Source organism: Phacochoerus africanus, chromosome 9 (genome assembly GCF_016906955.1).
Source record: "Phacochoerus africanus isolate WHEZ1 chromosome 9, ROS_Pafr_v1, whole genome shotgun sequence".
Taxonomy (NCBI): Eukaryota; Metazoa; Chordata; class Mammalia; order Artiodactyla; family Suidae; genus Phacochoerus; species Phacochoerus africanus.
In genome coordinates this window covers 41,926,685-41,952,759 of record NC_062552.1, presented here as the reverse complement: position 1 = coordinate 41,952,759, position 26,075 = coordinate 41,926,685, and the positions used below count along the sequence as shown (strand labels likewise).

At 47.7% G+C, this 26,075-nt stretch overlaps 1 protein-coding gene across 1 annotated transcript in view; it reads left to right on the top strand.

Moving 5' to 3' along the window:
• CLIC5 (chloride intracellular channel 5) overlaps window positions 1-26,075 on the top strand; it is a 120,942-nt gene that overhangs the window by 43,339 nt on the left and 51,528 nt on the right. Inside the window, exons 2-3 of the mRNA XM_047797407.1 lie at window positions 17,777-17,886; window positions 22,757-22,882. Of these exons, the coding sequence (XP_047653363.1) occupies window positions 17,777-17,886; window positions 22,757-22,882 (236 nt within the window). The remainder of the gene's footprint in view (window positions 1-17,776; window positions 17,887-22,756; window positions 22,883-26,075) is intronic.

Below are 26,075 nucleotides of genomic sequence, written 5' to 3'. Positions count from 1 at the left end.
TTTTTTTCTTTTTTTTTTATGCTTTTTAGGGCCGCACCTGCGGCATATGAAGTTTCCCAGGCTAGGGGTCCAATCAGAGTGTAGACGCCGGCCTACACAGAGCCACCGCAATGCAGGATCTGAGCCGTGTCTTCGACCTACACCACAGCTCACGGCAACGCGCTTAACCCCCTGAGCAAGGCCAAGGATGGAAGCTGTGTCCTCATGGATGCTACTCAGACTGGTTAACCACTGAGCCACGAGGGGAACTCCCTGTTCCCATCTCTTTGGGGTGCTCGCAGCGACATCATCTCATTGGATCTTCACCGAGAACTTGAAGCAGGTGGGCAGCTGTTATTATCCGCAGTTACTGATGAGGGAGGGAGCTTGGGGAGGCCAGTTCAAGCCATCATTTTTCCCCCATGGGTGGAAGGATTGAGAGAAGACACACCGTGCTCTGAGCCTTCCGTAACTGCAGATATGACAGCGTAGAGGTCCTGGATACTCCCATGCTCTACTCGCAATGTATTTGTTTCTCGTCAGCCCCCAGGATGTCTCTGAGACTGTGATCTTTGCCTCGATGCTATGTTTTGAACGACTACAATGTTCTGTCTGGCCTTGAACTGTATCATGGGACGGAGAAGAGAAAAATAAAATAGGGTCTGTTTTATGACATAATAGAAAGAAATCCTTTTAAGAAAGATGTGGTGGGAGTTCCTGCTGTGGCGCAGTGGGTTAAGAACCCACCTGCAGTGACTCGGGTCACTGCAGAAGTCAGGTTCCCAAGTTCCATCCCTGGTCCCACATGGTGAGTCAAAGATCCTGTGTTGCTGCAGCTGCGGCTTGGATTTAATCCCTGGCCTGGGTGTGGCCATCAAATGAAATAAATGAATGAATGAGATGAAATGAATTGAAAAAAGAAAAAAGAGTTCCCGTTGTGGTGTAGCAGAAACGAATCTGACCAGGTACCATTAGGGTGTGGGTTCGATCCCTGGCCTCGCTCAGTGGGTTAAGGATCCAGTGTTGCCATGAGCTATGGTGTAGGTCACAGACACGGCTCATATCCTGCATTGCTCTGGCTGTGGTATATGCTGGCAGCTACAGCTCAGATTCGAGATTTGACCCCTAGGCTGGGAATTCCATATGCCACAGGTGAGGCCCTAAAAAGCAAAAAAAAAAAAAAAAAAAAGATTTGATAAGAACCAGTTGGGAGAATACAGAGGAAAATGGTGCTTCTCATTTTAACTTTGTCCGGTTTCTTCTCCCTCTTCATCAGGCCTCTGCTGTCCATGCAGAAGTGTCTGCAGAATTGCGTCTGAGGCTGGCATTATAAATAAGACACGGGATCACCACATGACACTGACGTTCTTGCCCCCTGATCCTAGTTGAGGCCTCAGAACTGTCTCCACCATGCTTCCAGCAGCTTCTTCCAATAGTTGGGAGATGAAGCAATGTCAAAAAGGCTTTGTCCTTCTTGAGCCTCCGTCAGAAGATCCTTTGAAGGGGTTGATCCTAAACATTAGATAAGATCGAGAAGTCTATCTGCCATTGATCCCTGCAGACCATTGCTTAGCATCGGCTGGTCTAAACATAGCCCAGCAATAGCAGGCTCCCTTCCTCACATGGGTTTTACAAGTAGAGGGAAGCTCTTGTGACTTCGGCTTGTCCTGGCTGACACTGGTAGCACATGACTTGATGGGGGTTGGGGTGTGGACGATGCGGCATTAGTATGGTGTTTAACCCACCAGGGGCACCTCTTCTATTGGGCAGCTTCAAACGAAATGGAAATACACGTGATGGGCTGGGATGCCTGGCTACAGTGACATAAGCTTCCCATGGATGGAGCCCTCCCTCTAAGAGCTGGAAACACATCTTTGCATCTTCTGCTCTACCAGTTGGCTGATCTAAGGAATCCTCTCTGTGGATCCCAGTATCAGAATGTGGAAGGCAGAACAAGATTTTGGGGGGTGAACTTGAGTACCCCAGAAGCATCCCACCAAATTCAGAGACATATAGAAAAGATCCAGTAGAGGAGAAGAAAAACTTCCACCCCTCGCTTACTTTGAAGTTATTTAGGGGCGATTTTGCGTCTTTATAATGGCCACTGGCCACTTTGAGGGTTTTCGCCTCAGCATGAAGTGGAGAATTTGCATTATAGCTTTTTTTTTCTTTCTTCTTTTTAGGGCTACACCCGCCGCATATGGAAGTTCCCAGTCTAGGGGGGTTGAACCGGAGCTATGGTGGCCAGCCTATGCCACAGCCACAGCCACGTGGGATCCCCAACCCACTGAGCGAGGCCAGGGATTGAACCCACATCATTATGGATACTAGTTGGATTCGTTTCTTCGGAGCCACGACGGGAACTCCCTGCCTTGTGGCTCTTTACAGACAAAGGTCACTTCTAACTTCTCGGTGCCCAATTAATACAGCTGAACAAGTGAGCATGGAGAGAAGCAGAAGATTCAGGGCTAGACATTATCTGGGCATCTCTTGATTTTATAGGCAAGGATGCGGAAGGCTACGCTGAGGCACTGACTTGCTCAAGGGCGTCTTTACCTTGCGGGGCAGCTGAGACCAACCCAGAGAGTCTCCTGACTCCCAGGGACTAGGCTGAAGGTGGGGTGGGCAGTGTGTGTCTTGGAAACATAGAACTTGTGGAAAAAAAAAAAAAGATGGTAGGTCTTAGAAAAATTCCTTTTTTTGGGTGAGGGTGGTCTTTTTGCCTTTTCTAGGGCCGTTCCTGTGCCATATGGAGGTTCCCAGGCTCGGGGTCTAATGGGAACTGTAGCCGCTGGACTACAACACAGCCACAGCAACGCGGGGTCCGAGCTGAGTCTGCAACCTACACCACAGCTCATGGCAACGCCATATCCTTCAACCACTGAGCCAGGCCAGGGATCGAACCCACAACCTCATGGTTCCTAGTTGGATTCGTTAACCACTGAGCCACGACAGGAACTCCAAACAATTCCCTTTTTGAAGGGAAATACAGACTCCATCTCAGGCTGTGGCTTCCTAGGTGATGATGACCCAGACTATGGCGAGCGTGGTATAATTACTGGGGTCCGTTTATTTTTTTTTTTTAATGGGAGTACAATAAATAGAACATTTCCTGCCTTCGTCTGCCATTTGGAAAAGCTTTTCATTTCCCCCTTGGGCCGAGGGGATTACAAAAGACAGACTTCTTTTCAATTACAACTTGGCCTGAGCTTGAATGTCTAACTCAGCCGGGAGTGGGCTCAGACGGAGGCTTTTCAAGGCAGGGAAATTGAAATGAGGTCTTCTTGACGCAAAACCTGGCTCCATTTCTATGTCTGTAGCTGGGAGGCTGTTTGTAAGACCACCCCCCACCCCCCCGAAGCAGAAAATAGAACCATCCTGAACTCCAGTCGTCAAAGGAACTTCTGCAGGAGCTGGAAAGGAATTAGTAGGATGAGGTCATGGGGCAGAAGGCAGTTGTCTGGTGGAAGGTTTTTCTCTTGCATGACGGCCGAGAAGGCCCTCTGGACCCGTGGCCTCTGGTGTACTGGTTGGGGCGGGGGGTGAGAGGGAGGAAGGAGAGGTGGTCCAGGGGGCAGAGTGACAGTGAGGACAGTGGATGTGTCTCATCCTCACCTCCCCTGGACTCAGGCTCCGGTGTTACTTGTGTTGTCTCCTTAATCTTCGCCATCACCTCTGGGGGAGAAGCGTGTGGATTTAGCTCTTTCTCTGCTCTTCTGTCCTCCCCCTGGGGTCTCTCATGAAGTTTGGTGTGACCCTAGCTTCTGGGCTTCACCCTGAGGCAACCCTCCACGGCAAAGCAAAATCCACCTGGGAGTTCCCTGAGTTCCCTGGTGGCTCAGCAAGTTAAGGATCTGGTGTGGTCACTGCTGTGGTGTGAGTTTGGTCCCCGGCCCAGGAACGTCCACATGTCATGGGCATGGTAAAAAGAAAATCAAAATAGAATAAACCTTGAGTGGAGTCCATGCCTTTTAAAAATCAGACTTTGTCTTCCCATGTCTTTAATATTTTACTCTTTTAAGAGACTAAAATGACAGGTAAGCAAAGACCAACAGGAATGTCTCTAAGATGCCTTCTGGAAGGAGTCAGTTCTGGCTTTGGCAGTTATGTCTGGATTACTCACCTTAACGACTTTGAGATTTCAGACTCTGCCCCCACTGATTGTTGGTGTCTTTTTTTTTTTTCCGTCTTTTGTCTTTTTAGGGCCACACTGCCTGAGGCATATGGGGGTTCCCAGGCTACGGGTCAAATCAGAGCTACAGTTGCCAGCCTACGCCAGAGCCACAGCAACGCTGGATCCTTAACCCACTGAGCGAGGCCAGGGATCAAACCCGCAATCTCATGGTTCCTAGTCAGATTCATTTCCACTGAGCCAAGACAGGAACTCCCCCCCCCTTTTATTTTTTTGATGTCTTGAACAGCCATCTAAAGTCTCTGGACTGGGAGTTCCCATTGTGGCAAAGTGGAAATGAACCTGACTAGTATCCATGAGGATGTGGGTTCGATCCCTGGCCTCAGTCAATGAGTTAAGGATCCAGCATTGCTGTGAGCTGTGGTGTAGGTTGCAGATGCGACTCAGATTCCATGTGGCTGTGGCTATGGCATAGGCCGGTGGCTGTAACTCCAGTTTGACCCCTGCCTGGAAACTTCCATATGCTGCAGGTGCAGCCCTAAAAAAAAAAAAAAGGCTCTGGACCTCCAGATGGCCAGGTCTGAAACATGAGGGGGTTAGATGGAGCTTGAAGAATCTAGGTGGTGGGGCTGTGTGACATTTTCTGAAAGATGTTCTTCTTTCACCTGCTGTTTAAGGTGATGTGCTAAGGATACGGTGGAGAGAGTTAGAGGGGAGGAGCCATGGGAAGGCAGAGCCTTGAAGGAGCCTGTGAACGGGGGCACAGGGGCTTCTTGCTTTATGGGGATGATGCCATGTTGGCCAAGGATGGCAGGGTGGGTGGGGGGGTGCTCAGAGACCAGTGATGGTAGGAAGGGCAGACCCAAGGGACACGTGGTCCCTGGCAGACAGGCTTTTGACTGCTTTGTGGCTTTGCCTGGGGTTGGGCCGGCATCCGTGGGATGGAGGAAGAACAGGAACTGGAGGAGTCCTGGGTGGGCTTCCCTGATAGAGCATCCCACGTGCTCTTGGTCCGCCCCACACACCCCACACTGTGGACTCAAGCCTCCAGCCCCCCCTCCCTGCCCCCTGTTAGAGGGTCCCAGATTTACTCGACCCTGTTGAACAAATCTCATGATTCAGATTTGGTTTTCATTTCACAAGCTTTTACTCAGCCCTGTCTAGGAGGCTGGGATCGATGAGAGCTTACTGAACCCAGCTGAGAGGCCGGGTGACAGAGTCGGTGATTTCTCAAAAGCCTTTCCAGCCCAGCCCGTGATATTAAGATGCTGTACGAAAAACACAACACATGGACACAACCAGAGCTGAGGGAAGGAGGTGGAACAATTGAGGAATCTCCCCTCTCGCGGGGTCCCAACCACCAAGCTTTATCAGAGAATCAACATCAAGATACCCTCGGGTGGGCACAAAGGTGGTAGGAACCATAGGCTCATTCCGTGAACTGGGGGTCGGGGGAATGGATTCACCATCAGAAGCTGGAACTAATGTCTATGGCATCTTGACAGTAAAAGCTATATCAAGGGGAGAAAGTGAAACATTTGACGGTGTCCTGATTAAGTGGAAGGCATGTTTCTCCCTTTGGGACTGGTGTCTCCAAGGGAGGCTTGAGGAAGAAGACGTCTTTTTCAGATGAAACCCATGTGGGAAGGAGTTCTGTTTACTTGAGGCTGCAGATGTGTATCACTCTCTGGTTTCCTGTGCTTTGGCTTTTTTCTGAACTGGAAGAACACCAGCTTTCAATTCTCCTGATCCAAGTGTTGAGAGCCCTAAAGAACAGTAGGATGGTCCCATAAATATTTGTGGCCACGATTCCCAGAGATCCAGAGACTAATACAGAGGCTTCCACTCGGCTTCCACAGAGAACTGTCGCAAGCCTGACCCCTCAGCTGGATCCACTCATCTTCCTTGAGTTCTTAGACCTTTGCGTCTGGTTCCTGAACTGCTGGAAAACGCTGCCTGCTTGGGACGTGTTGCTCCACACAGACACTCTGCGGCCGTGTAGAGAACAGATGTGCATCGTTGTATCAAATGTGAATCCCTCTCCCTTTTTTCATGGTGGATGGGATTCTGTCCTGGCTCAGGGACACCGGTGGCCAGTGGCCGTGGCTCTTCCTGTGTTTGCTTTCTCTGTTGAATGTCTTGCGCTACACACAAAGCCCTGAACACGGAGGTATTGTTGACTTTTGGTGCCCTCGGAGGGAGATCTACTGACTCGTTACTAAGGCATAGCGTTTCACAAACAGGGATGTGTAATTAGCTCTTCCTAAATGTTTGTCTTCGGTGGTCATAGTGACAGTAGCTCTACCTTTATAAAGCGAACACATGTGTCTCGTACATATTATCATCTAGACGTGCAACGACCCTGCAAGGCAGATGTTTCTTGCCCCCAGGTGGCAGATGAGAAACCTGAGGCTATGCGTATGTGGGTTACTTACTGGATCATAAGCCACACCGAGACTGAGTGGCTTTAATCATGACAACATTTATTTGGCTCATGAACCTGCAGTTTGACCAGGGCTTGCTGGGGATGATCTGTTTTACTTCACTAGGTGTGACTCGGGCCAGCATTATCTGAAATCTCACTCATTCCCATGTGTCTGGTTGGTTGATGGCACCTGTCAACTGAGAACTCAGCTGGGGATGTCAGCTGGCCAGGGCCACTTCCTGGGCTCTGGGCTTCCTCACAACATGGCAGCTGGGTTCCAAGGGCGAACTCAAAGGAGAGGGAGGGCCGGGCGGAACTGGCGTTCCCTTTTATGGCCTGGTCTCAGAAGTCACACGCTGGGATGTTTTTCTATTCATCCAGGCAGCCACAAAGGCCCACCTAATTTCAAGAAGAAGGAAAAGATAGACTTTACCTCTGGAGAGCATATGGGACCAAAACTAGTGCTATGGCTTTTTTTTTCTTTCTTTCTTTTTTCTTTTTCTTTTTGTGTCTTTTCAGAGCTGCACCCATGGCGTATAGACATTCCCAGGCTAGAAGTCTAATTGGAGCTGCAGCTTCTAGCCTACGCCGTAGCCACACCAGCATGGGATCTGAGCTGTGTCTGCAACCTACACCACAGCTCATGGCAATGCCGGATCCTTAACCCACTGAGAGAGGCCAGGGATTGAACTCGCATCCTCATGGATACTAGTTGGGTTTGTTATTGTTGAGCCATGACAGGAACTCCGTTATAACCATTTTGAGAAAATAATATCTGCCATGTTCAGCTGGATGATATCAGGGCTGGAATTTGAACCCAGGATGATATCAGGTCTGCAAGATTCTATACCAGGCCCTTTGCACTGGATTACTGAGCTCTGTGAAGCCAAGGACACAAATTGGGCTAAGGTGCAGAGGAATTGAGTTGTTGAATATTACACCTGGGGCCAGTGCAGCAGAAAGAGCCAAACTTAGAGGCAGAGGGACTGGACTTTGGGACCTTCTGAGGCTTGGTGCAGGTTTATGATGTGATCGAGAGCCATTCTGCCTTTCGAAGCATGATGGAGGCACTTGGAAGACGTGCCAGGGCAATCAAACTTACATTTCCTGAGCCCTTCCTGGGTTCCTAGGGTTTCACAAAATAAAAAAACAAAACAAAACAAAGTAAAACCAGTTACCACATCACAGCCATGCTAATGGAAGGCCTACCCACTAGCTTATTGGAAGGACAGATCATTTCGTAGTAAAACATCATAACAAGGAATAGTGTCTGACTTACTAAAAAGGAAACCTCAGCTCTCTAATGACGGGGAAAATCATTTAATTGGAAAGAGGCAAGTTGTAGAATAATATATAACCTTGGCATGAGGTAGGCTCAGAGAAAGAACTCACAAAGAGGCTTAAACCAAGCAAGACTTGGAGCGTGTCAACATTTTCTTCCTTCCCTTTTCCTTTTTTAAAAGCTCCAGGTAAATAGAATGTTTATAGGTCTAAAAGCCAGAATTATTGGAGTTCCCGTTGTGGTTCAGAGGTAATGAACCTGACTAGTATCCATGAGGACACGGGTTTGACCCCTGGCCTTGCTCAGTGGGTTAAGGATCTGGCATGGCTGTGAGCTGTGGTGTAGGTCACAGGTGCGGCTCGGATCCTGAGTTGCTGTGGCTGTGATATAGGCCAGTAGCTACCGCTCCCATTTGACCCCTAGCCTGGGAACCTCCATATGCCATGTGTGTGGCCCTAAAAAGACAAAAAAGGAAAAAAGCCAGAATTATTGCTGTCTTGAGGAGGATAATCATGCTCTCAGGAGTAAATGAGTTCTCCAAAAGGCACCAAGCATGGCACAGGGTGCGGGTGGGAAGGAGGGAGCCGTTCGTTGAAAGGACACAGGTCAGAAAGTGGAGGATGTCAGCAAAGGAACAGGAGAGTTGCATGTAGGACCAGCTGCAACTTGTGGGGCCCCCTGCGAAATGAAAATGAGGGTGCCTTTGTTCAAACACGATGAAGAATTTCAAGACAGCAGAGCGTGGGGCCCTTCTGAGCTCAGGGCCTCAGGCATCACGCAGATTGCACGTCTGTGAAGCGGGCCCTGGCCACACACGAGGTACTAGGTGACAAGGCAGGCTGCAGAGGGCTGAGTGTTAAGAGGAAGAGATAAAAGTCTAGCTACAGGAGAAAAGTCCAGTCCTGGTAAGTCAGAGAGAAAGAAGGAAGGAAAGGAAAGAAGAAAGGAAAGAAAGGAATACACCTCTAAATATGATAAAATTCATTAGGTAATTAAAAAGAAAAAGGAAGGGAGGGAGGGAGGAAAGAAGAGAGGAAGAGAGAGAGAAACTGAGGGAAGGAGAAAAGAAGGAAAAGAGAGAGAAAAAGGAAGAGAGAGAGGGAAGGAGGGAGGGAGGGAAGAAGGAAGGAAAGAAAGAAGAGAAACTGCTTCGTCTCAGAAAGTAACTGAGAGAGAATCATTTAAAAGAAGGTGTCAGGATTCCCATGGTGGTGTAGGGGAAACGAATCTGACTAGGAACCACGGGGTTGCTGGTTCGATCCCTGGCCTTGCTCCATGGGCTGGGGATCCGGTGTTGCCATTGTCTGTGATGCAGGTTGCAGACGCGGCTCAGATCAGGGGTAGGCCGGCAGCTGTAGCTCTGATTCGACCCCTAGCCTGAGAACCTTCATAGGCCTCAAGTGCAGCCCTGAAAAGCAAAAAAAAAAAAAAAAAAGGTGTCCGTTAGAAGCAGGACCGGCAAGAATTTTTACCTATTCAGCTAGTTTGGACATGAATGAATAGAGGGGAAAAACATCCAGGAGTAGAAAGAAGGGGCTGGGAGAAGGAGCGGTGGTGCAGCATGGGCTGGAAAGGGCTCTTCTTTCTCAGAGGGTGTGTGCAGAAACAGGTGAGTGAAGAGAGACTCGGTGCTGATGGCTGTAAAGCTCAGGGGAGGCTGAAGGTCACTCCCAAGAAGCCTCAAGCAGGGTAGTATCACTCGATACATCAGCTGCAGGCAGCCTTGGGCCGGAAGCCACTATCAGACCAGGCCGGTCACTCAGGGTCAAATTACCACTGGACCCTGGGCGCTTAGACCCTTGAATGGAATAGCCTTCTGGGCTTGGAGCCTACATGTTCCTTTGGGAGGGGATATTTACACACTCAATTCAGTTGGTTTTATTTACTTATTTATTTATTTGCTTTTTTAGGGCAGCACCTGCGGCATAGGGAGGTTCCCAGGTGAGGGGTTAAATCAGAGCGACAGCCACACTAGATCCGAGCCACATCTGCCACCTACACCACAGCTCATGCCCCCAGCCTGGATCCTTTACCTACTGAGGAGGTCAGGGATGGAACCTGCATCTTTCTGGATACTAGTCAGGTTCATTACCGCTGAGCCACGATGGGACCTCCTATGCAGGTGTTTTTAAAACCATCTGGTGAGCTAAGGTGTTGATGACAAATCCTGAATTTCTGGGTTACTTGTCTCAGGTCATTTTTTAAATTCACTTTGGTATGATGTTTACTTGTGAGGGGTCGGCTTGGCTGGGGTGTCCAGATCAGCCATTATGCTGGCTGTTGCTTGGCAGGGGTTTGGGGATGAGAAACAAGCAAGTGACCTTTTCTCCTGGGTGTGAGCCTTGCCCAGTGAAGGGCCTTAATTGAGAAATGACTGACAGCCTCTGAGGAAGAGGGAATTCTGCCAGCAGGTTGCCTTTGGACTTGAATTGCAATGCTTCCCTGACCCTCTAATTTGATAACATAGCCCAAGAGGTTTTTGACTCACCAAGCCGCCACAATCACGTGGAGCCCATTCTGTCTCCATCTCTCTCTCTCTTTACACACATGCATCCTTTTGGTTCTGTCTCTCTGGAGAACCCTGACTGATGCCCCTGAAATTCTTTGCATGACATTGTATAGGCGGCCCTCTGCCTAGAGCTGATTCAGCCCTTATAGGCAACTTCAGAGAAATGCTGAGGATTCTAAAGCCTGAAATATTTACTTGCTCCCTGGCTGTGTATTGAATGAAAAATGCCCGAGTGACCCCTGTAAGTTATTAAGCCTTTTGTAGCTGCCGAGAAAAACAATGTCTCGAAGTTCCCACGGTGGTGCAACGGGGTTGGCAGTATCTCTGGAGCACTGGGATGAAGGTTCGATCCCCGGCCCAGCACAGTGGGTTAAGGATCTGGCATTGCTGCAGCTGTAGCTTAGGTCACAACTGTGGCTCGGATCTGATCCCTGGCCAGGGAACTCCAAACACCAAAACCAAAAAGCCCCAGTGTTTATTCAAGGGTAGAACTCCCCAGTCTTTAAATGGATTACAAACCACCAAGCCCCATCTCTGATCATGGGAGACTGACCAACCAAATTATTGAAATGAGAGAACATTTGGTATTTTTAAAAAATAGTTGCACTAAGGAATACTATCTGACATACTAAAAAGAGAAAGTGCACAGATTTAAATACTGTTGTTATAAAGAAAAATTATCTTCCACATGACATGAATCAGTTAGTGCTATACTGCTAAGTCATTTTATAGTCAAAAAATCCCCATCCTGTGGTCTTTGTCACTTCAACACTCTTTCCTGTATGATAATAACCAGCCTAGCATAGAGAAAGGCTGGGAATCGAGAATTAGGGATTAAATCCCTGAGCCTGCCAGGGGACCAGGCTGGGCAACCATGGGCAAGATGCCTGACCTTTCTAGGCACAGGAAAAAGAAGCTGCTAGACCCTGTCATCCCTGAAGTCAGCTCCCATCCCACTGTTGTAGAATTTTTGTCTGTAACTTGAAAAAAATAGTTTAATCACTTGAGTCCTCAAGGACTGTTTTCATGGGCTAAAGCAATAAAAAGTTGGAGTTCCCATCGTGGCTCAGCAGAAAAGAATCCAACTAGTATCCATGAAGATATAGGTTCGATCCCTGGCCTCACTCAGTGGGTCAGGGATGTGGCATTGCTGTCAGATATGGTGTAGGTAAGAGACCAGGCTTCTGAGTTGCTGTGCCTGTAGTGTAGGCTGGCAGTTGCAGCTCCAATTTGACCCCTAGCCTGGGAACTTCCATATGCCCTGGGGTGGCCCTAAAAAGCTCCCCCCCAAAAAAAATCAATAAAAAGTTGACATGGGGCAGAATGGTGACTTATATAATTTTCTGGAGAAATTTCAGGTTTTTTTCTTCTAGTGCCTCATTTAGGACTTAACCTTGTGAGGTTTTTTTTTTTTTTTTTTAAGGAATCAGACAAATAGCCCTAAAAATCTTCCATTTTGAAATATCAGATATGTAAACACCTGCCATAGTCTGGGTCCAAACAGGAGAGAGAAACTACACAGTGGATTTAACAAGAAAAGTTTAACATAAAGCAGTACTTGGAGTTCCTGCTATGGCTCAGCAGGTTAAGGACCTGACATTGTGAGGATGTGGGTTCGATCCCTGGCCTTGCTTAGTGGAGCCAGCCTTGCCGCAAGCTCAGGCATAAGTCGAAGATGCGGCTTGGATCTGGTATTGTTATGGATCTGGTGTAGGCAGGCACTGGCAGCTCTGATTGGACCCTTAGCCTGGGAGCTTCCATATATACTGCAGGTGTGGCCATTTACACAAAAAAAAAAAAAGAAGAAAGAAAGAAAGAAGTGAGGGAGGGAGGGAGAAAGAAAGGTAGGAAGAAACATAGAAATAAAGAAAAAAAAATAACAGTACTAGCTATGATAAAAGTAATCATTACATATAAGGATACTTCGTTGGGTACTCAAGAATCAAGGGACAATAACCAAGGAATGACAAGCTTGCAAGGGGTTCGCATCTCACTGGGGAAGGTGTGATCGGCCCCGTGGAAAGCATGGAAGTTCACTGGCCTGGTAAGGCCAGAGCTGGTTTGGAGTTGCTAGGCAAGCAGGAGGCCACCCTCCGGAGTTCAGGAGAGGAGCAAACAGTCAACATTGGGGGCCCAGGTACACAACGGGATCCAGGTGCTGGTGGGAACAGGAGACCCTCGGGCCGCACAGGCCTTGCAGAGTAAGTGGCAGATCTGTGAGCACACCCTGGCTGTAGGCAGGCTGTACGGAGGCCACATGGGGCTCTGATGGCTGCATCCAGAGCCTGCAGAAAGGCTGTCACCAGGAGGAGGCTGCAAGGTGCCAGCGGGATCACATTCCGGCTGGGGCTGGCTCATTCTGACCCCCAGCCCCTTCCAAAGGCAGAGGAAGGGCCTCTTTGTCTTGCAGAAGCCTTCCAGCGCTCTCTCCTGGGAAAGCCTGCCTTCCTGCACACTTTAGAAATGCTGGGAATCCCGTGGTGGCCTAGCAGTTAAGGATTCAGTGTTGTCACTGCAGTGGCCTGGAGTCCCATCCCTGGCCTGGAGACTTTGCATGCCATGGGAGTGGCAAAAAGAAAGGAAGAAGGAAGGAAGGAAAGAAAGACAGACAGAAAGAAAGAAAAACAGAAAGACAGACAGACAGAAAGAAAGAAAGAGGTGAAAGAAAGAAAAGAAAGAAAGAAAAGAAAGAAAGGAGGGAAGAAAGAAATGCTGCTAAAGGGAATTCCCACTGTTTCTCATACAGCATTTATTGAAGGTTGTCTCCGGGGCAGAGAAACAATAAATTGATAAGTGACATGACATCTTCAAGCTTGAATGTCATCTATCCTCTCTCAATCATTTGTCCCTCTTCTGGACCTTGGTACCCCTCAAATAACTTTTGGTCAATAGTCAACTTCAAGTTCTTATCGGGATAAGGATGTCTATGTAGCCTGTCTGTTCATGGTGTGTCTTATCCCAATAATTGTCAAATGTTTCTCTTGGATTCCTGGGTCGCCGATCCTTTCAGGGATTCTGGGAAGTCACAGCTATGTTCAAAGTCATTTCTCCTGGGGTTGCTATTTGGTGGATAAAATCTGATGTTCCCAGAATAAGTCAAGGCCGTGATGTAATGGAGACATCACACACATATAGAAAAAAAAAAAAAAAGAGCCAGTCTCATTCATTTATGATCTTGATGAAGCAGTAAAAATTATCTACTGTAATTAATTTTCAACCTTTGAATGTGTGTCTTTGAAACACGCTGATGGAGGAAATGAGAAATGCACATCCACTTCTTGGGCTGCATTCCCAAGCATCATAGCTCCCTTGAGGAAGCACTTGAGCTGTGGGTTGACCAGAAGCTTCTCTTGCAGAATAGTTTTGACCTGGAAGACAACTGGCAGACCAACTGTGGTTTTTCCTACTTGGTATTTACTGGCCTGATAGTTCCTAGAAAAATCGATGAAATGACCTTGTCATTTCAAGACAAACTGCTGACCATATTCATTGCCACTGATAAAAGACAAGCTTTCAGGAGAAAACTGAGAATATTGGAAAACAGGTATTTGCCACCAGGAGCTCGACAGCTTCTCTTTGCTTGAACTTTTCTGATGAGCTTGGTGGTGATATTACTGGGATGGCTACTATGGAAAAAACAAATGACAAGTGCTGGCAAGGATGTGGAGAAATTGGAACCTTTGCACACTGTTGGTGCAAATACAAAGTGGTGCAGCCATGATGGAAAACAGTATGGAGATTCCTCAAAAATTAAACAAAGCTACCAAATGCTCAAGCAGTCTCACTGCTGGGTAGTTAGTTATCCGAAAGAACTGAAATCAGAATCTGGAAGAGATTCTATGTTCACTGTAGCACCATTTAAATAGTCAAGATAGGGGAACAGTCTAAATGTCCATTGACAAATGAATGGATAAAGAAACTGTGGTATATACACATAATGGAATATTAGGCAGCCTTAAAAAAGAAAGAAATTGGAGTGCCCATCGTGGTGCAGCAGAAACCAATCTGACTAGGAACTGTGAGGTTGCGGGTTCAATCCCTGGCCTCGCTCAGTGGGTTAAGGATGCTGCGTTGCCGTGAGCTGTGGTGTAGGTTGCAGACTCGGCTTGGATTTGGCGTTGGCTGTGGCTGTGGTGTAGGTCAGTGGCTACAGCTCCAATTAGACCCCTAGCCTGGGAACCTCCATATGCCGTAGGTGTCCCCCCCCAAAAAAAAAGACGAAAAAAAAAAAGAGAAAGAAATTGTAAAATACACAAGTAAGTGGATGCATCTTGAGGTATTATGGTCAATGAATTAAGTCAATCACAGAAAGACAAAGATTGCGTGCTTACACTTGTATGAAGTAACTAGAATAGCCAAAGTCATAGAATCAAAGAGTGGAAAGGTGGTTGCCAGGGGTGAAGGGAGGGGAAGCGGGAGTTGCTGATAACAAGAATACAGTTTCAGTTGAGCAAGGCGGGCAAGCTCTAGAGAGCTGCTGTACAACATTGTATCTGCAGTCTACGGTATTGCATTGTACGCTGAAACATTTCATAAGAGGATCGAACCCATGTTAAGTGTTCCTATCACAAGGAAAGGAGAGGAGAGGTGGGGAGAGAAGGGGATCGGGAAAGAGGGGAAAGCCGAGCAAGAGAGATGGAAAGACAGGGTAAATGACAGACTCCTCGCATGTTATTTCTCTTGGTCTTTGGGCAATTTTTGCTTACTAGGTCTAGAATCATAATTTAAGACAGAGATGGAAATATGGGGAGCAGTGACAGCCACCAGCCTCTACATCCCTGTGAAGCTGAAAGCACATGGACCGGAGGCTGGGATGTATCACACATGTCCAGCATCCCCACCCCCTGCTCTGTGACCTTGGGTCAACATGCTTCCTGTCTGGGCTGGGTTCTCAGGTTGGAGTCCACGCATGGTAATCGGGAGCTTTGGACCTGGAGCCAGATGACTTGGGCTCATTCCAGAGGCCCTTGGGTCAATGATCTCCCCTCTCTGTAATTTCCCTTCAGCTTCCACATCTGTAAAATGGAAATACTGTCTCACTATGCAGGTTTCCCATGAGGGGTAAATGCATTAATAATATAGGTAAAACCTTAGAATAATGCCTGACTGTATAGACATCTGTGGGTATTAGGAACACTATTGCTATATGAATTTTTTGTCCAGCTAATAAGAATTCCAATATTTTACTAGTTCCTCCTTCCACTCACTTATGATCGCCTCCAGCCCCACCTCCACCACCAGAGGCAAAACAGATGAGAATGTGCAGACGTGGCTTTTGTTTTTGTTTTTTTTTTATTCGCCATTTACATCATAACTGTCCCTGGGGAAAGGTTCCTTTGTCAGGATGTCTCAAAGGACCAAGAAGCAGCTACCTGCCAAGTGAGTGCTTCTTGGGAAAGAACGTCTTGGGGAACTGACGTCACGAATTCAAGTTAGCCCCAAGCTATTATTAAATTAATAGTCGCCTGTCTGAGTGTGGCTTTACTGTAACTTTAGCGCCGGGGGCAGGGGTGGCACCTGCCCCGTGCCCTCCACCTTTCTGATTATATATAACAGAGCCTATCGTGTCTGAAGCCTTCACGGTGGGTCTGTTTCCAGCACTAGGGAAAATGAGAACTGCATAGAGACGGGGCTCTGGGTGGAGGTAAAATAACTGTAATTTCATAGCAATTACCTACAGGCAACACCGGCAAAGGCGCCAGTTTTCCATTATAAACCTGAGCCTCTGCTGGGAGCAATTGGAGAGGTAGACAGAAGCACACAATTAGGTTCTCGTGTATGAAAGGAGGCGTCGTTGCCTCCCCATGCGAACCCACAGCAAACAAAACCTCAAGGGGAAAAATAATGTGCTGAGCTTGGAATGTAGCTTTTTCCTCCTCCTCTTTCAAAAAGAGAAAAAAAGAAAATCTTAGCGCCCCCCCCCCTCCGGCCCCCATTCCAGGATGTTGGTTGGATTGTCGGCAGCCGAGCCAGCACACCTGGTCTGGGGGCCTTCTCATCTGGTGCCCTCACTGCCAGTGGAGCCTGGTCCTGATGGGGCCATGGTTTCCAGGGGAGCCAACTGCGGACTAGAGCGAGCGGGTGATTTCTCCCTCCAAGTGCCCTTTCGAAGCCTGCAAACCACTTGGTGGAAGTAAATTATGCAGGGATCATTTCCCCCCCTTTTTTGTTCATGTGTTAGCTGAAAATGAAATTTCACGTCTCTGCAGCCCACTCAAAAGTAAAGATAGACTTGCCTTTCAGACCGAAAAAAAAAAAAAACCCACTATTTTGAGGAGGGTACGGAGAAGGTGAAATATGGGGAGCAGAAGTAGGCAAACCCTCAGTAATGCTACCTGTCATGGTTATCTCTGTGTTCCTGTTTCAAGCCCCAGCCCGCCCCACAGGAGGCCATAAGCTCCTGAATAAATGCAGTTTTGAATCCCCTGCGGAATTTCCTCCAGTGCCTTGAACATACTCGTTGGTCAATATGCAGTCATTGAATAAAAGGATAATTTAACCAGTGAATGGTTTATCGACACAAGGTCAAGTAGTGGTCAGAACTAAGTGGAATATTGATTAAAGTCTTGAGCCTGCTGACTGGTTTAGATATAAAGAAATAGGGTCAAAGTCTGAGGATTTGTTCTTATGGAACAGGGACTAAAGAGTAGAAGAAGGTAAACTACAGAGAAACCTACTTTGGTGAGGTATAACCAAAGAAAAGCATTTCTAATTGTTAGCACTCTACCCTCAGAATGGAGTGGTTTGAGAGAGAGAAATGGCTGGTGAGTGGAGATATCCAAGCATCGATGAGATGATTACTTGGGAGTATAGAAGTTGGTGGTCTGACATAATTTGTCTTAGACTATGTGATGTTGAAGATTTCTTTTTACCCTGAGATGCTAGAGTTCAGTGGTTGCAGAAAGTTATGATTCTACCGACATAATCACCATGATGGAAATTCAAATTCAGTTCAACACATATTTATTGAGCGCTTACCCTGTGCCAGGCATCCCCCTGGATAAACATTAGAAAGACAACAATAAAGCATAGAGGGCAGCTGCCCTTTAAAGTAAGGCTGGGGGAGTTCCTGTCATGACTCAGTGGAAAGGAATCTGACTAGCATCCATGAAGATGCAGGTTTGATCCCTGGCCTCCCTCAGTGGGTTAAGGATCTGGCGTTGCCATGAGCTGTGGTGTAGATCTCAGAGGCAGCTCAGATCTGATGCTACGTCTGTGGTGTAGGCCAGTGGCTACAGCTCCGATTCAACCCCTAGCCTAGGAACCTCCATATGCTGTGGGTGCGGTCCTAAAAAGACAAATAAATAAATAAATACATAAATAAAGTAAGGCTGGGGCATGGATTTAGTCAGTTCTTCTTGGACCAGTGGGACCAGTGTCTGGGAATCCCATATTCCTTCTTGCTAATGCGCACACACCAACTCAGGATCCTGGTGCTCTTCTTTCTAGGCTGGAACCGATGGGGAAAGCATTGGCAACTGTCCCTTCTCCCAGCGTCTCTTTATGATCCTCTGGCTGAAAGGCGTCGTGTTCAATGTCACCACTGTGGATCTGAAAAGGTAAAGGACCCTGCATTTCTGAGGAATACGTTTTGCTGCAGGAAGAGAGAATCTTCCACGAGGGAGGGTGGAAACTGTCCCGTGGTTCCCAGCAGCCTCCTGCTCACACATCCTTGGCCGGACCCCTAGGAACAAGGGAGGCTGCGAAAGTGAGCATCCCCCTTGGGACACAGCGTTTCGCTGTCCTGATGAGCAAGTCCCGATTAGTGAAGGAAGGAGCAGGGAGTGGGCCTTGGGCATTGCAACTGAGAGTGTCTGGCACAGAGGTGGGCACAACACCTAAAAATCCCAATGTGAGCCATTTTGGTCATACTAGTGCCCCCCATGCTAGGGGACCCCAGCCGGACTTTAGATGAGAGAGGCTGAGTTTCCAGGCTGTTGGGATCTAAGCCATTTCCCTTACCAGGTTCCCATCTGTACACCTCCTTATGTGAGGACTCCGGATTGAAGCTGGGATGGAGAGTAACTCAGGGTTCTGCTTTCAAAGGGCGGTTTTAATGGCTGTTAAAAACTTGGACGTTATTCACATCACACAGCTTTCCACCTTGCCTTTGCTTTCCTCTTCTCTGCCTGCTCTTACTTGTTTTTAAAGTTTTATCAAAATATAGTTAATTTACAATGTTGTGGGAGTTCCCGTTGTGGCCTGGTGGTAATGAACCCGACTAATATCCGTGAGGATGTGGGTTTGATCCCTGGCCTTGCTCAGTAAAGTATTCTATGCTCAGAATTCTGTTATCTTTTGGATACTTCCACTTACATTTTCTGTAATCACTGGAAAATCTATATGGTGAAAATTATACTTTCATCTTTCCTTTGAGTTGGGGTCCCCCTGTGAATTGCTTTCTTCTTCCATTTTCCTAGGCACTGAAACGTTTCCAGGCCCCTTTTCTTGACACCCCTGTGGTCTGCCATTCTCCAAGCCCAGGGTGTTCTCTCCCTGTGCTGTTTCTTACCTCCAAGCTCTCTTGTCCATTCTCACAATTCAAGCCCACACCTGGTCCAGGTCCCACCGCTGGGAGCTGGACTCTGTCTTTGTTCTTCAAAGTAGTCCTCATCCTTCCAGGTTCTCTCTTTCTCTCTCTCTCTGATCCACCCTTTATATTATCATAAGGTTATTCTTCCTAAAATAGTTCTTTAATCATGTGGTTCCCCTTGCTCGGGAAACCTCCTGACACTTTGCATTGCCTGTAGCATAAGTTTGTCCTTTGCTCTGTTCTTCCCCATATTATCTCCCAATGCTTCTCCCCCTACCTATCCACCTTTGGCAGGTGGGATGACGTTCTGCCGCCCTGGTCCCTTTGGCCTCCAGCCATTGCCTGGATGCTTCCTCGGTCTCATAGAGGTTGTCTTTCTTGAATGGAGAGATGGTACCCAGACCCCAGGAGCAGCCCTCTCCCCTGTGAAACCTCCCCCTCCCACCCCATCAGTCTCAGGCACATCTATCATTCCGCCCTCCCTCCAAGCTCCCCCAGCATCTATGGTCCATGGCGCCCTGCCTCATCATTCTGCATCTCATCTACAATCCCAATGCTTTTCAACTGGTGCATGTTTTCCCATTAAAAAAAAAAAAAATCACATAAGGTGTAACCCTGTGAAGGAGACCTTACTTCTTCGTTCTGTACGAGAAAACCCATTTAAATGACTTGTTCGAGGTGCTCACTTAGAACTGGAGGGGCTGCCACTAAAACCCATCTTCTTGGTTCACATGCCATGCCTTTCAGGATACATCAGTTACGACGTTTGTTTTGTCATTCACAGGAAACCTTAAATCCCTCAAAGGCAGATTGAGGCCATATTTTAGGTTCTTTGTATCCACCCTAGCAACCGAGGCAGTCATTCAGGGCCCCGACTAATCTCTGTCAAATGAGTGAACACGCATGCGTGGTGCACCCTGGCAGCCACTCAGACCCGACCTTCTTACGGTTGGAAAGATTGCCTCCTTTTCAGTGCGAAGAGGAGGGCGTTGGAGTATCCTCTGTGCAAGCAAACTCATGTGTTTAGCTGGAGATCAGAATGGGAGAGGGAGCCCCCGCATTCCTCAGATGCTTACCATGCTCTTTCTATCTGTTATCACATCTGGTCCTGCCAACAGCCTTTGGGGTGGGCCAGGCCGATATCACAACGCCGGTTTCATAGATAAGGAGACTCTCTTACGGACCAAAATGTATACATTATATACAGTAAAATATTAATAGAATGTATATAACTACAATGTAAATTCTATAAATATGTTTTTTCCGCAAGGAAGTCTCCTTACTTAAAATATATATATATATATATTTGGGAGTTTCTGTTGTAGCTCAGTGGGTTAAGAACCTGACGTAGTCTCCATGAGGATGTAGGTTTGATCCTCCAGCCTCACTCAGTGGATTAAGGATCTCCTGTTGCCACAAGCTGCAGCATAGGTTGCAAGGGCAGCGCCGATTTGAACCGTCGCCTGGGAACTTCCATATGCTGCAGGTGCAGCCCTGATAAAGAAAAAATATATATATATGTATGTATATATTTATACGTGTGTATATAAAGAATTAAGGAGTTTTTTGAAATGTATGATGCAATGATAACATTTAGCAATTCCTAAGAAAACTATTTCTTAACCGGGCATTCCCCCCCCTCTTATTGGCTGAGTGACCTTCTGTTTTCTGAGCCTGTTTCCTTATCTGTGCGATGGCGATAAAAATGGTGCCTTTGGAGTTACGGTCATGGCTCGGTGGTTAACAAACCCTACTAGTATCGATGATGACGTGGGTTCGATCCTTGGCCCTGCTCAGTGGGTTAAGGATCTGGTGTTGCCGTGAGCTGTGGTACAGCCATGAGCTGGGGCTGCAAATGCAGCTTGGATCCCGAGTTGCTGTGGCTGTGGTGTAGGCTGGCAGCTCTAGCTCCGATTCGACCCCTAGCCTGGGAACCTCCATATGCCACGAGTGTGGCCCTAAAAAGACAAAAGAAAAGTGCCTTATTTGTAGTGATTGTGAGGATCTGGGGAGGCAGACCTGGACAGCGCTTACCTTCGGTGTCATGCTGCCTTGAGCAAAAACACCACACATGGGGATTCTTCTTAGTAGCCCCCTGCCCTCCCAGAGCTGGCCATCTAGTCAGGGAAGGAGGACTGGTGTATACCAAATAATCAGCAAGTTAATTAAATTCTAATTATATGATTTTAATTATATAATTATAATTAGATATAATTATATATTTGATACATAATATATATTTTATCATATAGTCTACATGGTTTTAAATATAAAATACATGATCTAATTATATGGTTTTAATTATATAATTATAATTAGTTACATATTATAATTATATATTTTAATAAATATAAATTGTATATATTGTGTATCTACATTTATAAAAATATCTAAATTGTATAAATATAATACTTTTAGCAAGAAAGACTCCTTACTTAAAAATATATAATTACATCTTTAAAAATATACTTATACTCTATTTTATCATATAATATATATTTTTAATATATACTATACCATATGTAATATAATCCATTTTAATGCTATTTTTATCATTATATGAGTTTCATATAATTTGCTGAAGAGGGTCAGCAAGAGAGGGGACCCCCCCGCCCCCCCCACCGACCAGTGTCCCTGGCAGTATCAGCTGGGCTGCAGCAGCCAGAGGCAATATTTCCCAAGGATGCCAGACTCCGGAGTCCCTTGTTCTGTCGCGTCCTAGAGAACAATCAACATCATAATTTCTGGATTTTTAAGTCCCCCAGAGAGGTCATTGCCGAAAAAGAGACTCAGTATAGATGTCCCCTCCCTGCTGAGAACCCAAGCAGGACAGGCTTATGTCAGCTCTGAAAAACAGGCAGAGAAGGTCCAGCATGTCCTCTCATTGTCTAAAAGGAAGAACACACACAAGGTAAACAAAAGGCCAGAGGAAGTTAGATGTCAGACATGCCTTGGTGGCCATTGTCTGAGGAGTTCCCCGTGCCACCGAAGGCAGCTGGAGAGCGTGTGGTGTGGGGGCAAGGACGTGGGAGGGGCACCTTAATTGAAATTCCTCTCTTCCCCTCCCAAGCTGAGGACGCCAGGAATTTGTTTCATTACAGACTCCTCTTTGCCCCTTGTTTATTCTTTTTTGGTTCCTCCCTCTAGTTTTCCTTGCCTGCCTCCCACGAGGAGTGGCACGTTCTCAGAGAGTGAATGTGATGCTCGGTCCAGCCCTGCGGGGGGTGGGGGGGGGGAGAAGAGGTCTCCATCCCTCTCCTCCTCTTCCTCCCTCTGTCCTTTCTGCAGCCCCCCCATCTCCCTCCATCCACCAGCCCTTCATCTCTCCCTTTGCTCCATCTATTCCTTCCTGCATATTGAGCACAAGGGGAAGCCCAGAAGCACACTCTTGGACATGAACAACACCCCCTGTCAAACACAAGGTCCCTTCCTTCCTGTTGGACAAACCCTGAAGAGCACAGAAGAGAATTTCTTCCTGTAAATGCACGAGACTGGATGTCTGAATATTTGAAGTTTGGGATTCTGCCTAGTACATTTTTGTGAAGCTAATTGGTGAAGGAACTTTTGAAAGCAAACCCCAACTTCCGCCCTGGGTAATGGAAGCTTGGCACTAGTTTAGCTAGTCACCTGTGATCACTTTCTGCCTTTTCCATAGCTCTCAACTCCATCCTGACTTGCTCCTTCCTCACTGGAATCCCCCCCGGGGCGGGTTTCCTGTGTCACACCACATCCTTCCAGAACCTTCTCCCACCTCCCTTGCCCTCCACCCCACACCTGGGCTGTTTCTGTTGATGGGCCTGTTGGGCAGCCGGGGGAGTCTCATGGACAGTATATCCCAGGTTCCCCGTGAGGCCCCCTCGTGCAAGCTGACCCCCTTCACCTTGCTCTCTCCACAGGAAGCCTGCTGACCTGCACAACCTCGCCCCCGGCACACACCCGCCTTTCCTGACCTTCAACGGGGATGTGAAGACAGACGTGAATAAGATCGAGGAGTTCCTGGAGGAGACTCTGACCCCTGAGAAGTAATGAACTGCCGGTTTCTAAAGCTCCTGACATGGAGGGGTCCATGTCAGGTCTCGGGAAGCACAGGGTTAGCTTTGAGGGGGCAGATTTCCAAAGGGATTGTGTTGACTGAAAAAAGAAAATTCAACATGAGAGCTGGGTGTTAAGTTTTATTTGGGGGCCAGATGAGGACTACAGCCCGGGAGACAGCCTCTCAGAGAACCTTGCTCTGAAGAGGTGGGGTGAGGTCAGTGCATGTGTGATTTTGGTGAAGCGGGGGTCCGTGCAGCCAAGCACACATTTTGGCAAAAGGTTACTGCTAGTCCCGAGGAGCAGATGTCTCCCTTCATGATTGTAGTGCTGTTCTAGGTGTGAGACGATATAAGAAATTGGGTTCATAAAATCTTCTCCTGAAAATACGATCTGAAGGCTTCTTCTGCCGGTTTTTCCCAGAGCCCACAGTGCCTTACTCCTGATTTCAGCCCCGAACTCCTTTCAGGGTGTGGTGAAGGGCAGCAACTACAGTCAAGTGACTTCATCCTCATAGAAGCAGATAGCAAGAGATGAGTTTTATGTGGCATTCATCAATCCAGAATATAGGATCCTCTTTTTTTTTTCCTTTTGTTTTTTAGGGCTGCACCTGCAGCATATGGAGGTTCCCAGGCGAGGGGTCTTTTCGGAGACACAACAATGAGGGATCTGAGCCACGTCTTCGACCACACCACAGCTCACGGCAACACCAGGTCCTTAACCCAATGAGCGAGGCCAGGGATTGAACCTACGTCCTCATGGATGCTAGTTGGGTTCATTACCCACTAAGCCACGACGGGAACTCCTAGGACCCTCTTTTTAAAGAAAGTTCCCACATGCTTCTCCCCACCCCAGAGGGCTGCCAGCCTCCAACCTGCTCCACAAAGTTCAACTTCAAGAGCTGATGCTCCCTAAGTAGGTCCCTGCTCCAGGTCACTCTGCCAGTGATGTGCTGTGACCCTTCCAGTCAGTCCCTTCTCTTCTTTTGGCCTCTGGTCCCTCCTCTGTGAAAGGGGGGCCCTTCATGCCCACTAGTCAGGCTCCCTCCACCTTCATCCACCTGCGCCTTTTTTATTTGTTTGTTTCTGCACCTGTGACACGTGGTTGTTCCCTGGCCAGGGAGCCAGTCTGAGCCACAGCAGTGACAACCCCGGATCCTTAACCCTCCGAGTTACCAGGGAACTCCCAGCTGTGCCTTTGGGGGACTGTTTCTCTAGCTCAGGGCTCTCCCATCTGTATCCACAAGGGGACCAAGGGAGCCCATGAGACCCCCGGAATCATATGACCTTGTGCACGGGTAGATTCTTCTAGGGCAGAGCCATCTCCAGATTCATCACCATCTCATCAGATTCTGGAGAACGTCCAGAATCCTGATGGGGCTAAGCCATGTGGGACCTAGACATGCCTGCTCTCCTCCCTCTCCACCCACGTGACCAGTCCTGAGCTCTGCCGTGCTGGTCCAGGTCCCTCTGGACTGCAAGTGTGCGTAGGAGGTTTACTAAGTCCATGGCCCTTGTGTCTGTGACCTATGATCTGCTGTGCCCAGGTAGAACCCCCAAACTACTAAAAGGCACAACTCCAGAAGGCCACCAAGGTGTGGCCTTGGTGATGAGGCCATCCACCCCTGCAGAGCCCCTTAGATGCCTTTGTATGGGTCAGACTGGGGCAGGTACCACAATAACCACCCCCCGTAAATGTCAGCAAGCTGGTGCTTCAGCCCCACAAAGGGAGAGACCTGCTGTTCTGCCCACAGCAAAACCACCAGCCTTGGCTGGTTTCCCCCTGGCTCCAACTGGGGTCGTGGTGGGGGGTTGGTCCGGTGGCCTGTGTCCTGAGGTCCCTGGTGCAGGGCAGCCTGGCTTCTGGTTCTCTGGTGAGCAGCAAAACCCCCGTTTCTGTCCAAGGAACCCTGGTCCAGGGCATGTGTTTCTCATCACACCACTGTTTGTAAAAGCTGCTAGAGAGCCAAGAAATTGTGGGAGCCTTTTTTCCCCTTAGCTTTGTTTTTTAAAGGGGGAAACACACACACACACACACCACACACACACACACACACACACACACAAACACTCCAACAATTTTTTTTTTCTTTAAAGATCACATTTAGTCGCACAAGGATTTGGTGTCAAAATGAGGAATCTGGGAAGTCTCAAGTAGTTTCTAAATGAGACTAACTGCCACCCCCATCCTGAGACTGTCCCAGTGAACACTCCACGGGAAGTGTCAGGATTATGGTTGACAAGCTGGCCTTTATCTTTTATCCTCATGGAATGGCCGGAGTTAATGGGATTCAGAACCGACTGTCAGGAGACCAAAGTCCGGCCACCTTTCTGTACGATGCTTGTTGTACTACCTCGGGCAAGCCTCGCTCCCTCTCAGGCTCAACCCATTCCCTCACCTCTGAAATTCTGTAGTTTCCAGGGCGCTTTGCAGCAGAAGTTCTGATTCCATGAGTTTTTCTTTCTTTTCTTTCTTTCTTTCTTTCTTTCTTTCTTTCTTTCTTTCTTTCTTTCTTTCTTTCTTTCTTTCTTTCTTTCTTTCTTTCTTTCTTTCTTCTTTTTTTTTGCTTTTTAGGGCCACATCTGCGGCATATGGAAGTTCCAGGCTAGGAATTGAATCGGAGATGCAGCTGCTGGCCTACACCACAGCCACAGCAAAACACAGGATCCAAGATGCATCTTGCAACCTACACCACAGCGCACAGCAACACCGGATCCTTAACCCACTGAGCGAGGCCAGGGATCGAACCTGCATTCTCATGGATCCTCGTTGGGTTTGTTAACCGCTGAACCACAAAGGGAACTCCTCCATGAGTTTTTCAAAGTGCTTTCTCAGGGCTGCTTGTTGTTTAAAATAAACAGTGACAAACATTCCAGGGCGGTGGGGGTGGCAGTGAATGGATAAAGTCCAGTTTCGTGGCATGTCATTCAGTCAAGTCAACTATCAAGCAAAGTCTTACAGGATTCAGAACCACGTCAGACTTGGAAGACACTTTGAATTCATTATTTTTAGACATGTTTATGGATGTTTCATGGTAGTCAAAGTTTCTTCTAACCTCTTTAGAATGTTGAGAGGCACCCTCCGTACCAACGACAGGGTGGCAGAGTGGCTGAGAGGGTGAGCTTTGGAGTTAGAACACCTCGGGTTCTAATTCGTACCAGTGGGTTATGCTACACAGCATAC